A 13,988-nucleotide genomic window follows, 5' to 3' on the forward strand; every position below is an offset into this window, starting at 1 on the left:
TGCAAATACTTCATTGGTTATGTGATGGCTCCCTGGAAAAAGCAGTGGCAAAAGAGTACCTATGAAAAATCCTCCTAAAGTTTCTTTAAAAAAAAAAAAAAAATAATAATAATAACAACTGTTCAGTCACAATTTGCTCAATATAATTCTCAATGCAAGTGATCAAGCAGATACATTGCTCAGCCGTGAATAATGCCACAAACATAATTCTCAGCACCCATTACGAACCATGATTTCTGACCCATCTCTGGAGTGGGCAGAGCTCCCTACTACACTTTACATAGTAAAACCCCAGATCTCAGTTGTCAAAGAGCTGGTTCACCCCCCTGTGTGCCACGGTGGCAGGCAGTCACCTCCTGACCAGTCCCACAGAGCGAGCTCAGTTTCAAAGGGATCCTTCTGCCCTACCTGCGAGGGACCCCCCAGAGCCCACCTCTCTGCTTGTTTCAGTAAGCACACTTCAGCAGGAGGAATGAAATGCCACAGCCTTGATGTATTATGAATTAGGTATAAATTTACTTCTTTTTTTTTTTTCCAGGGTATTTTCATCATATTCATGGTTGTCAGTCTCTGCAAACAGGATGTGAGGAACTAGGAGCTGCTTGCCTCTCCTCCCCTGCCCTAAGGGCACGCTGGGTTATCACACGTACCATTTCCACTGTGCTTCATACTTAACCGTGCCGTGTTTTGTTTCCTCATTTCCAGTGAGATAACATAACCAGTTAAATAACTTCTGTTTTCTTTTCCTCTGGCAGTATCAGCATAACCTCACTGACTCATCACTCCAGATTCACACCAGAATTTCCACAGCTTATTAAGCCAGCCCTATTCCTCCCAGCTTCCTTAAGCCGTGGTTTTATGGCTCCATCAGACAGCGCAAACAAAGCATAAACACTTACTAAAACACAACTGCTAGTTTACAAATGAAGAGAGGGCTTGAGAGTTTTAAGAGCGTTATGCTGCTGAAGCAGGATTTGCCCCAAGCACTAAGCTGCACGCTCAGAGTGGCGACCTTTTTCCATCACACAGCACACATATGGCCTTCTTAACATGCATTATGTTCAAGGTAACTGTTCAAAGAAATGTTTACAAGTCAGCAGGGCTAATTCCTAGCCCAAGACATCTCTAGAAGTTGCCTTTTCCTGCTTTGCATGTCATTTTCTCCACCCTCTTTTTCCTTTTTTTTTTTTTGTGAGCATACCTCTTAATTTCTTCATGAAATATTTGAATGCCCTTCTCCCCTCCCCCCCAGAAGTATTTTCAGTGGTTTCATTTAAAAAAAATGCAGAAATAAACAAGGCATAGGTTCATATTTTGACTAAAAAGGAATAGTTGTTGTTTACACCAGTAGGAAAGCAAGATCAGAACTGAACAGTCAAATCCATCCAGCAGAACCATTTGATGGACGGTGATTTTCCCACCTAAGAACAGTTGCACTATTAAGGTTTATGCACATCTAACTAGCAACTGAACAACTGGCTCACTAAAATAATACTGAGTCTTCCTTACTTAACAAAAATATCATGCACAGTTGAGAAATTTGGAACAGATAGCTTGCAAATCAGTAACTGGAGAGATAATCATGCAACTCAGACTGGATCAAGAGTCTTGAGCGTTTCTAACTGATTTATGCACAAATTGTGTGTCCTCCTTGGCTCAGGTATCCAAATTAATAAAATCCCTGGCATCAAGTAAACACCTTTTCGAGTCAGCCCTGAAATAAGGACTGAAACTCTGCAGCTAAGTATTGAATTTTCATTCAGCCAACACCATTCAAAGCGACTTGTGTAATTATTATAAGCAGAGAAATTTTAAACACACGCCAATCCTGCATGGAAACTGGAAAATTACAGTTACAATTTATCTGATTAAGGCTGCTATTTGCAGCAATTTTGCAACGCACAGCACTTCAGAATTGAAACACTATGTAATTAAAACTGTTAATTGCAAAAAAAATAAATAATAAAAAAAAAAGCCACTGTTAAGACTATAATTTAACAAGGTTCTCCAAGGTTCTCTTTATTTGACCATCTGATTGTAAAGGTTAATGCAGTGGCCTAGGAAGCCAGTACACCCATTTTAATTGTGCTGGCATCTTGACCAAACACCACTTTAAAGGAAAAATGGGAGGAAAACTCAGAGCTGGCTTTGCAAGCCACTGCTGCCTTCATAAAACATTTGTAGTGACAACACACAAACCAAAATCTGCTGACTTTATTAAAATATTAACAAGGTATAGTTAAAACTTTTGTACACTTATGCAAATCAGGTTGCTAGAACAAGGGAAAGAAGAGATTCCCCTGGGAGACAAAAAAATAAAATCAACAAAGTGAAAAGATCAACCATCCTTCCACAGCGTGACAGCACGACACAAGAGGCAGCAGCTTGGGAATTCAGCAAGATAAATAAAAACCCTCCAAAGTTTAAGTAAATCACGGTTTATAAAGCTAATAGATTTAAATGAGGCATACGGTACCACCCTGTAAAAATCCTGCATTTGCCAGCAGACAGCAGCAGTGTTTTTGTGGCAGTGCTGCGCAGGTAAACACGCCTGACGAGGAAGGCCAGGGCAGCAACCTCCCCGTGAGCCCTGTGAAAGCTGCAGCTCAGCAGCCCATTTCCCTGGGAGGCAGCACGCCCACAGGACCTGGCTCTGCTGCTGGAGCAGCACAAAGTTAATGCCCCACAGAGGCTGTAGCATCTAAGGGTTTAGCATCAAAGGATCAGTGTGATTTAAAACCCAGCCTCACCAGCGGGGCCCTGAAGTGATCCCTGGGGCCAGGACCCCAAGAGCAGCTCCAGCAGCACATCCCAATCAGGGTCTGGTCCCCGTAAAACGCTCACTGCAGCCAGGAATGCAGGACAAGCACCGGCTTTGCAGGGGCTAAAGCTGAAGGGACTGTAGCCCCCTAGGAAAGCAGGATGTGACACCTGGTTTGTACAAGCTGCTGCTTATTAAAGTGCTATTGTCTTGGTGGAGCCTCTAATGAAGCATTGTGTTCAGCTGCACCAGTGCTTTGCTCTTGTACCTAGGTGGGGAAAATTCCTTTACATGTGACTTAGCAGCAAGGAAGGGGAGGGGGCAGCCTACCATTTGCTTAGTCTTTGTATGTTAATCAGTCCCTCAATTATTAATAGAGAAAAAGAAATTATTTACAAGGTGTTTGACGTAGACATGTCAGGAAGTAGCAACTCTACTGTCAAGAGAAATACTCAAAGAATCATGATATCTGTCTTGTCTTATTTATTTATTCCAGCCATGCTCTGAGACCCTTCTCTCCTGATAGCACCCAGGGTGGCAGAAGGCAGCTGAGAGACTGTTTAAGAGCAGGAGCAGAGACCATACTGGGGCTGTGCACTTTTTCTAAACACTGCACAAGGGTGATGGTTGCACACAGACAAATCAAAGGCTTTAGCTTTGCTTTTACTCCTGTTGCAAACATACCTGAAGCTCTGTTTGAAAGAAGAACTTCTGTGGGCACTGGGAACAGTCATAAATTTTATCTTCCTGTCCATGGACTGCAAAGATGTGCTGCTGCAGTTTATTTGCCTGTACAAAAACTGAAATAACATAGAACAATTAGTTAGGATTGCTTCATATAACACATCCCATCCTGAACTGCACTTTATGATTTCAAAGACTCTAGAAAATCCAAGGATATCAGCCAGAGAAGTGCCAATACACTTGGTTCAGCAGAATTTCCTTACAAGTAGTCAATTTAGAGTCTCCAGGCTGGCAGTCAGCTTACTTCTAACAGACTCTAAATCCTGTATGGATTTTTGATATTTCACATAAAGCTAACACTGTCCACGGGTGACTGGAAGAACTCAATCATCAGACTGAGGAGAGGACGTCACTGCTCCTGCAGGGAGCCCTGGGCCCACGGCAGGTGCATTGGATGCATTTTTAATGCAGGACAACTGGGCCAGGAGAGGCCTTGGTGGCTGGTCTGGAAGATGCGTGCCCAGAACAGCATTTCTGGCAGACACCAGGCACGTGAACCTGAAAGGGCAGACTGTCACAATTTTTAGACCTTCTAAATGGGCTGTCCTTTCAGTATTAAAAATAAAAATAATAAAATATCATTTAAAAATATTACAAAAATAACAACACCTACATTATGATTTTGAATTGGCAATTATCCTGACTTCAACAAGTGAAGTGCAGGACACTGAACTCCAGCTGTAGCTGCTTAAAAACATCTTGCTTAATTTTTGTCTCATCTTATATGACTGTTCACTGGTATATGAAAAAAAGATTCTTCAGCAGAATTAAAGACATGCAGTCAAAGAGTTACAGTAAGGCATGTTTCAGGAAAGGAAAAGTTAACTCCAAGCTCGCAAGAAGCAGGTTCTCAACCTGTGGGCCAAATCCTAAGGAACTGCAGGAGCTGACCTGCAGCCCCTTACTGACACCTGCTCCACAGCCACAAGTGTGTGAGAGTCATCTCTAAGCAGTTAGATGGTAACTATTTGGAAACTTATTGAAAAGTTTGTAAAAGGCACCCTTAAAATGCATCCTGCAGATCCATTAAGCAAGCTCACCCAACATGACTTACACTGGTGAGACAGCTGAAAATGAACCATGGGGAAGGACACAGAGCAGGCACTCAGATAGGCACTGTTAGGAAAGGAGTTGGAAATGCTCCAAGATGAGCAAGCTGGCCTTAAAGAAATCTTTGAGAGAGGAGCTGTCAGAACTAACTGTTGTGTGGTTTGATCTTATGAGCCATTACTCATGTGAGGCTCACCACTGGCCTCAGACAGAGCCCTCACTCAGGTGTGGGAGGGCTGGCAAGAACAGGTCCATGCCTTGCAAGTTGCGTGCTTGGAGACCCATCTCCCCTTCAGAGCACAAGGTGCAGGCTGAAAGGCTTCTCATCGCAAGCAGCACCGCACAGCCTGCTGCGTTTGGGCAGCGCTGCACGGTGTCAAACACCCAGTGCTGCTGTTCTAGACAGGGGCTATTTTGAACATTTCCAAGCATAGTATTTCTCTTCCTGAGAAGAGGCATACAGTATTTTACAAATCCCCTGAGTGTCATTTCTGGATCAAGCCATGCACACTGAGGCTTGTCTCGGTCTCCCTGTCTTACCTGTGAAACAAACAGGGCATTTGAATGTGCCTCCCATCCCCTCAAAGCTGTGCTCAATCAGGTGACACAGGAGCTTTGCCGGAGAGTCAAACATCTGGTTACACAGCTTGCACTCATGATTGATGCCTTCCTCTGCAAGGTTCAAATGATACAACTTGTTAGTGACACAGCACATTAGCGTCTGGGATGCAGCAGCCAGCGAGAAACGCCGGTGCCGGCGCGCGCAACGTCACGGACCCGCAGCCATCGCCGTGGCCCCGCTACGAGAGCCGGCTGAGCCACTCATGTGAAGCGCTCAGGTGAGCAGCAGCAAGTCACACTTAGGGGCCCCAAGTCACTTGGTCATTTAGGGGCACTCATTTTCAGCCGGGATGGAAGCGGGGCTGGGATCAAGCCGCCGGCAGCCTGCACACCCGGCCGGGCTCCTGACGGCACCGTGCCGCTCCACCTCGCGTCCTGCCGCAGAGGAAGGACACGGCTGCGCTGGGTGTGAATTACTGAGCTCTCTGACAGCATTTCAAGTGTGAGTTCAACCAACACCACTGGAAGCAGGCTGCTTCACCTCTGCGCATACACAGAGGAGGAGGAAACTATGGGAGAGGAGCAGGAGCCCAGACCAGTGTCAGCCTTGATTTTCCCTCTCTCAACTTCTTCCAAGGTGCAGATAGACCATTAAAGGGATGTAAATGTCATTTTAAAGCATAATTTCCATATCACGTATCTTAAGCTTTATTCATTCTTAAGCATTTACTTTCTAGCTGAACATAAATAACAACAATTATTATTTTGTAAGATGGCATGTTTCTCTGTTTACCCACTTCCATATTTTTGGCCTTTTTTTGAGGTATTGAAGTCATATTAAGTCAATTTCCTCAATAAACATGAAAGAAACCTTTTGGTTTGCTTGAAATGAGGGAGGAGTAGAAATTTAGAAAACAGGATTATAATACATATTTAATATATAACAGTAAACATCTACATTTTAAAGATTTTGTGGGTGTTTTTTGCAAATACTTCCTCAAAACATCTTCCCTTCATTATGGCAGCACACATGAAATTGTCATGAACATCTTTAAAACTAAACAAACTGTCTGTTGATTTACACTCAGCTTTGTTTTTACACTTTCAAACCTCACTAACTTCAATTTTTAGTTCCAAGATACCTAAGAACTGACTGCATTACACAGTGAGTTGCCCTCTTGCAGACAATGTGGGATCTTGCAAACAATGTGAGCCTCCAAACGCACAGTCTTTACTTACAAACATTTTAAATTAGTTTTAAAGCGGTCAGACAGAGGGAAAGTATTTTCTTATAAGGTTTTTGGTACTCCCAGGGTCTCAGAGCCCTTTTGCAAGGTGGGCAGGTGAGCACTAGTGCTCCAGGACCAGGACAGGCAAACAGAGAGCTCTGGAGCAGCAGCTCGGTGGCTGCCACGTCTGCAGCGAGGGGCAATGCCCAGGGCACGCATGGCTGGATGGGTGCTCCATACAGGTGCTCTGCATGGGGCAGCAGGAAAAAGAGAATTATTATTATTATTATTACTAATAATAATAATTTTAAAAAATTGCACAGAGCAGGTGGTGAGCTGCCCACACTGCCCCATGGCTGGGAAACCTGAGCGGTGCAGGGGAGGCGGTGAGTGGGGTGGGGAGAGGCAACCGGGTGGGCTGGGGGGGGAGGGAGGGAGGGAAAAGGGAAAGAGAGGGAAGAGTCAGGAGCAGAAAGAGGAAAGTGCTGACAGTGCCACAGCAGCAGCTCCCCCAGCTCCCTGGGCAGCTGTGGCTGGGCACCGGGATAGCTCGAGGACACAGCGAGGTTTGCAACCCTCCGTGTGGGCACCCCGCACGGATGGGCATATTGTCCTCTCTGAAGCACGGGTTTCCAACCTGGCCCTCTCCCCGGCTGTGGCGTAAGGCTGCCTCCCTGGATCAGGCCCTCGCCTGAAAAGTTTTGGCCTCGTGCAGCCCTTCCCATCTGCTCCGGAGGGACGGAAAGCAGGGGGAGGGATCCGCGCCTCGCGCCTCGCATCCCGAGCATGCCCAGCACACAGCTGCTACGGCAGCCGCGCACTGCAATAAACTTGGAGAGGACAAAGCAGATACTGGGGGAATGGAACAAATTCCTTCTGCGAGTAAATCAGAGAAATCATGTTTGACATTAATTTTCTACTCTCCACATACTGGGTATTTGGAAAACAGTGATTCATGTACAGCCCGTGGTCCTGTGTGAGCACGTGTGTTCATAAATACGGACAGACACATACTGCTGATTAGAAGACTGCTCCTTTTGCAGCCTAAATACCTACAATTTCAGTAAAATTAAAAAAGTAGAACAATATTCAGCATTTCCATTGAAGTATATTTTTACAGTCTTGGTATGTTTAATTAGGTAACAGAGATTGTGTATTTTCTTGGCTGATCCCTGCAGTATTTTAAATAGTTAAACCCATAACAAACAAACTAAAACTCGAATGAAAAATAATAAAACATAATGGGTTCCTGCAGATCTGGAAATTTATCCCACTCGAGGCAAGACCTTTTGATTTGCAAATCCACTTCTGAATTATAAGGCCTTCTCCTCACCAGTGGGGGTTTTTATTCCACTCCCACAGGAGTCCATTATGTATTTCTTGTGTCTATAAAACCATCCAGGAAGAAAAAAGGGGGAAAAAAGTACCATGGTTAGCATGACAAACGCTTCTCTTTTCATGCATGTGTATTCAAAATATGAAAATGCCCAAAGATATAGATAGAATTGCTGCTATAATCACTCTCTTCTCCGTGGCATTTTACAGCATATTATTTTACACAGCAACACGGTGCATGTGTAGGGGTACTCAGTCACCTTTGGAGAATAACTTTCCTGAATTATATACGATGATATAGGCGCGCGCGGGGCGGCTCTTTGACAATGCAGCACACCAGCCAACGCTCCAGCCGACCACGTGGCGCCGGGCGGCAGGAACACAAAACATATAATCATTTCCCTCATTTTTATTCCTTTTTTTTTTTTTTTTTTAATATGACAGGCATCTATGAGAGACCTACATAACTCAAGTGAATTATGCAGCCCCTCTCATTTGTAAAGTAAAATGCAGATTTTCACAGCTCGCTGTGCTAGATCTTCTCCCATTTCTCCATAAGTGTATCTGTGCGGGGATCAATTGATTTTAACACTAAACGAGCAATGCACAGCAAACAAGAATCTTGGGTTTCTTGCTTTTTTTTTTTTTTTTCCCGAGCTGAAAATAATAAGCATTAATTTTACACTTCATTTCTCAAAAAAATAATAGGATGTGCTCTTGTTTAAAACAAGCAGGCCTGCTGGATTCTGTCAGGCTGAAACTATGTCAGGCCAAAAGAGGAACAGAGCGCTTTGTGTAAAAGTATCATGGGGAGATGATAGTATCCTGTAATGTTTTCAGTACCTACTTTTGTCTCCAAAAGCATTTGATCCCTGGCAGACACATACTTATTTCCATACTGGTCTTGAGGGAAGCCAGTAGGAACGAGAGCTGATTATCTGAATCCTGAAGGTGAAACCTGGGTGGTGCCCACTGATGTCAAAGGCAGGCATTTGTATAAATGTTGAGGTACATAATTTACTGCCTGTTAGCGAGGATTAGGGGGCTGCGCAGCCCTGCCTGAACTGCAGTGGTGAAGCACGCCGCTCATTGTTTGCAAGTTCAAATGCATTTGCAGCATAGTTTTAAATGTGTTGATAGGGTGCTTAGTAGCGCTCTCATCCTGCCCGTTTTAGTGGGAATGTGCTTCTCCATAAAGCTGTTTGTGCTGCAGCAATGTGCATTTAATACATATTACAATCAGCCTCTGAGCCTCTAAGAGAACTGACGCTGGCAGCCTCCTGGCGAGGATGCAGTATAATTAATAATGCTGTATTAAACCCGTGTACTGTATCAGCTGCATTTCTAATTATAACTATATTAATGGCAATATAAAACGATGCATTAACACTGTCATGTACCGACATGTTATCAAACCAAAGACAAACTTGAACTGGAGCAACAAAAATGGAATTGTCTTCATTGTTAGTTAAAACTTCAACTTGATTTAATAAAGCAAAATTTTCCCATATACCCACAGTAGTCCCAATTTGAGATAGCGTGTAGGGCAATCTGATGCTCGCTCCCCACAACGTGTCCATCCCGTAGCACTGCTCCCCAAAGCAGCATATTGCTACCTTGCTGCAGCAAATTAAGGCAGTAAAAGGGAACGTCTTTGCTGTACTTAGATGTACACATCCATGAGTTAAACACACTTTTAATGAACTTTGAAAATCCGTAATTCAGGGTAACAAAGCATTAACATCATGTTCACAGAACACCTTCTCTTGTCCATTACCTCATAAATCTGGTAGAAATAAACGGGCCATGTAAGGAGTGCTCTAATTATAATAGAAATAAATACAAATTGGAACGAACGCAGGGAAATAAAATGAAGACTGCATGAAACTGTTCTGTTTATGCAATTCATTCCCCAGTAAATAAGGAAGCAAAGGGAAAAATTTATAGCAGGGGAAAAACAGGAGCTTCCCCAGCTTTTCTTCCATGTGGCTGCGGAGGAGCGAGGGGCTGGGGCTGAGGACGACAGTGATGGACACCCCTCTGCAACAAAGCCTGCGGGAGAGCCGGCTGGCAGCGCCGCACTGCTGGTTTCACTGCAACCCACCCCAGGGTGAAGGCAAAGCCCAGGGCTGAGCCCAAGGTGGGAGCGCCGCAGGGGGACGGCGCATTCGCAGAGGTTTGGGTGGGAACAGGGCGATGCTGTGCAGATGGCATCCCTTCGTTGCCGCTGTTGTCTGAGGCCCTGTCCCGCTGTTAGGACCGCATCGCTCCGGTGCGTTTCTGTAATTAATCCCGCAGGACGGAGCCGAGCCCTTCCCTGGCCGGCGGCACAGCCGCGGTGCGGCGCGGCTCCCCACTGCTCAGGCGGCCCCGGCGGTGAAAGGCAGCGGATTGATGGCGTGGCAGCAGAAATGTCACCTGGGGAGCTGGGTGCCGTCCTCCCAGGGATGCTGGAGGTCAGTTACCATGGAAACGCCGAATGAGCTCAACCTTGTAACTGACCCTTATCTTTTTTTGATCTGTGGCCCACTTGGGACCTTGGCTGGAAATCAACTGGAAAATAATCTGGTCACATATCAGAAAGAGAACTATTTATACTTATTTATCCAGGTAGAGCTCATATCTGCCCTTGACGCCTGCCTGACGAAGGACTCCCATCACCTGCCCGCAGCACAAAACGCCACGCCAAAGCCCCGGCCGGCCCGAAGCACGGCCACGAGCCGCCACGCACAGCCGTGCCCTGGGCCTCGCTGATATACTGCCGGCGTCCTGCCTTGCTCGCAGCCCGCACGAGCCCCCCGACTGGCCCGCGTGGATAAGCATCCACCTGCACCCCTTCTTGAAGGGTTTAATATTTTATGTTGGTATCTGCTCCTCATATTCTTGTGTGCTTTATCTCTCCGCTGAAATATGATTCTGCTTTGAAATATATTTATATGATCTAGAATGGCACAACGCTGATGTCTTTTATGAGCTGAAGATTGTTTAATAAAATCTTGCATTCCTGCCTCATCCTTATGACAATTTTACTATTATAAGTTTTCAAGGGATATGAGAGCTGTCCACCGTGGTTAGAAACATCATTTTAATGAAAAATGATAACACAGGGACTTTGGTTCTTCTGGAAGCTATGGAAGGCAAACCAACAAAAATGCCGAGTGTTCCAAACATGCATTTGCTTTTGGGTGAGACTCACTAAAATCCATCCTCTTCTTCACAGCTTTCTGGCGGATGGTCAGCCCTGCCGGTGGACTGACGAAGCAAAGGGGCTGCCCCGCTCCCCAGCTTTTCCCCAGGGGAAAAGGATTAGGGGATTCTGGGGAGATTTAGGAGACATGAGCTCCTGGCAAGTTCCACTGGTGCTGGAGCAGCACCGATGGGTTTCTGGTAACCAACTGCAATGCTTCTGGTGATGCACATGCTATATGTGGCTGTGGCCTCTTTTTCAGGTACTCTTTTTTTCAGACTAAATTAGCCCTACCGCACAACGGGCTTTAAACTCTCTTCATCATCTCAGGGGGCCTCCAGCTCAAAATATGCAGAATTAGATGCCAAATTATTTATAAGGTAGCTTGTGAGTTCACTGCCTCCAGTGCATGTCACCACACTGCAATATTAAAATGACCATTAAGAAGAAGCACGGTCCCAGAGGGACTCGGGATGAGGTTGTGTGGAGTTTCCCACCAGGACGAGGGCAGCTTTCTGCCCGCTGCTCCAGCGCCTGCTCCGTGACGGCACGGGGGAAGCTGAATGGCAGCCACAGAAGACGGGCCTGCCAAGCCCATCCTCATCAGCTTAATTTTCAGTTTACAATAAAAATAAAGTCTGAAAGTTCAAAGGAGTTCATGAAGCTATGCATCATCTGTCTGCTGGCTGCAGAGTCCCAGAGGGACCCTGCCTGCATGGCTTTATTTTAGATGTAGATATTAATCGGAGAAACTGCATAAAGATCATTTATAGAAACACGCTACACTTTAGCACAGAAACTTCACACTCTATCAGCCTTTCTGTGAAAACACTTTTTTTTTTTAATAGCTTATATTAAAACTCCTCGTGGATCGAAGTCTGGTAATTCTGGCTCTTCCCTCACAAAAGTTCTTTAAGGAGTAACTCCAATGGCTTCCATGGAAATGCAAAATCTGTACAAGGAAAGAAAAACACACCTTCCTCGAGCACGCAAGCCCATACACATACACGCAGAACGAGCTTGGATGAAGCTAACGAACCCATAAGAACAGCTAAAGGTGAATAAAAACACCACACTTGTACGCTTCCCATGCAACTCGACCCTGGCCAAGTATTCTGGTGTTTGGATATGTTGACAGCTGTAATATCTCAGGGTTAGTGTCAGTACCTGGTGACACTGAAGTACTGTCCCTGAGCCCAGCCCGTGCCCACAGCCCGTTCCCTGCGCTGGCATCCCTCATGCCACTGCATCACTCAATAAACCTCCGTGCCCTGCTCCACATCCTGGTCTCTTCTCTTGCCTTGCAGCAGCTCCCTGCATTGCTGCACACCAGGAGTATGTCTGTCCTCTGATCCTATCGACAATATCACATCAAAGAGCTCAATACAGACAAACAGGAGTAACCAGTATCCACTTGGCATCTATTCTTGTGAAATTAAAAATTAAAATTAAACCATCGTTACACTCATATTAAACATCCCACTGGAATATGCCAAGTGCTTTTAGAACATGCACAGCTTTAAGCCAAGTTTCAGTGGGGGTGAAGCCCTTGCCACTGGATTCACAGGCCTGGCACGTTGCACAGCCTCAGCACCAGGGCCACCAGAGCCGCAGGGTGCCCCCACACCACCAGACCCAGACCTGCTGTCCCTGCGTGCATCAACCGTGGCGGCAAGGAGGCCACCAGAGCTTGAGCAAGGACAGCCAGAGGCAAAGCCTCCACCCTTGTGGCTCAGGCTCAGTGGCGTACGGGAAAGCAGTGCTCAGCCTCCCTGGAAGGGCCGAGCACTGGGTGCGTTCCGGCCTGTGCCCACACCGGGGGCCCTGGGGGGCTCCGAGCCCCGTGGCACCCGTCCCGGCTGCTGGGCGTGCGAGGCACACTGGCACTCAAAATATGTGAGCTCCCTCTGATGTGTGGCACTGATCTCCAGATTAAAGTTTCCCAAGTATACACCGACATGATAGACTATAAATCTATTGTGTAGCTAATCATCAGATGAATGGTTTCTAATAGTATATCATTAACGTGACGGGCAGGCTACAAGCCAGTTGTTGTTGAGGACACTCAGCAACACACGGGCTCTGACAAAGCCTTAAACCACTTCCATGACGGCATCAGGGAAGCAGAAAAAAAATGGTAAAAATGAGGGATTAAAAACACAACGCATAACAAAATGAAAACACTGAAATGTATGGTTTAACTGAGAAACACGCTTTCGAGCATCAACTTATGACAAACACCATACCTTTCTGTTGGTTGGGCTAGAGTTACAGTAACTCCTGCTACCCTTGCTCTGGTTGGTGCTGTGCTCAAACAGCTGCCATTAGCACAGTTGTTGGGGAAACAGCACGGTGGGCATAAGAGTTACAAATGCAAGTGGAAACCAACTTTGAGCATTACGTCTGTTGTTCATCTCCAAACAGTTTTGGAGCTTGGTGAATGCTGCACTTCTGTTGCTTTGGGGCAGTTTGTACACTCCCATTCGGGTTAAACAAATATATTTCTTTTATATACAAATTTCTATTCTTTTCTTTTTAAGAAACATTCCCACTGGGCACAAGCCTCTAGTAAAAAAGCAACCTGTTACAGCGTTGTTATCAGCTTCCTGACAAAAACTCTTCCTCACAATGCATGCGGACGAGCCAAACGATGGAAGCATCTTTCATCTTTTTCTTGGTGGGAGAGAAAACCACAACAGCCACCTAGACATCTGTGCATGACCACTCAGCAGAACTGCCCTGCAGCTTACCAGTTCCCAGGAGGGCTGCACCCACCTCGCAGCCCGCCCCAGCCAGGCTCTGGTCCCCAGGCCCCGTCCTCTGGTGCCTGCCTCATCCCGCTCCCTCTCCCCGCTGCCAGGAAGGGAGCTGGGGGGTGCAAGCAGCTATCAGAGATGGAAATGAGATGCCATTGCCACCAGAAAAACCATGGGTGACTAAATAAGGTCTGTCTGGCTCAGATAGGTGACTGATTTTGCATGGCATGAATATCTCTCAAAGCTCATTGAGTGCAAATATGCCCAAAAGAATGAAAAAACTATCAGACATTTTAAGTCAGGAATCCTAAGGTGCAGTAAGGCATGATATTCCTTACGGCAGTCACAAAGAATCTGCATGAAAA

General features: G+C 45.9%; 1 protein-coding gene across 4 annotated transcripts in view; it reads right to left on the reverse strand.

The window, feature by feature from the left end:
• Positions 1-13,988, reverse strand: part of ZNF423 (zinc finger protein 423) — a 208,795-nt gene that overhangs the window by 17,510 nt on the left and 177,297 nt on the right. For 3 of the 4 annotated variants that reach the window (XM_032195621.1, XM_032195620.1, XM_032195623.1), the window contains 2 exons: positions 5,096-5,227; positions 3,446-3,561 (listed from right to left, as the gene is read on the reverse strand). The exons of the other annotated variant lie outside the window; for it this stretch is intronic. In XM_032195621.1, coding sequence (XP_032051512.1) covers positions 3,446-3,561; positions 5,096-5,227 — 248 coding nt within the window. The remainder of the gene's footprint in view (positions 1-3,445; positions 3,562-5,095; positions 5,228-13,988) is intronic. 4 annotated transcript variants of the gene reach the window in all.

The sequence above is a fragment of the Aythya fuligula genome, chromosome 12, assembly GCF_009819795.1.
Source record: "Aythya fuligula isolate bAytFul2 chromosome 12, bAytFul2.pri, whole genome shotgun sequence".
Classification (NCBI taxonomy): domain Eukaryota; kingdom Metazoa; phylum Chordata; class Aves; order Anseriformes; family Anatidae; genus Aythya; species Aythya fuligula.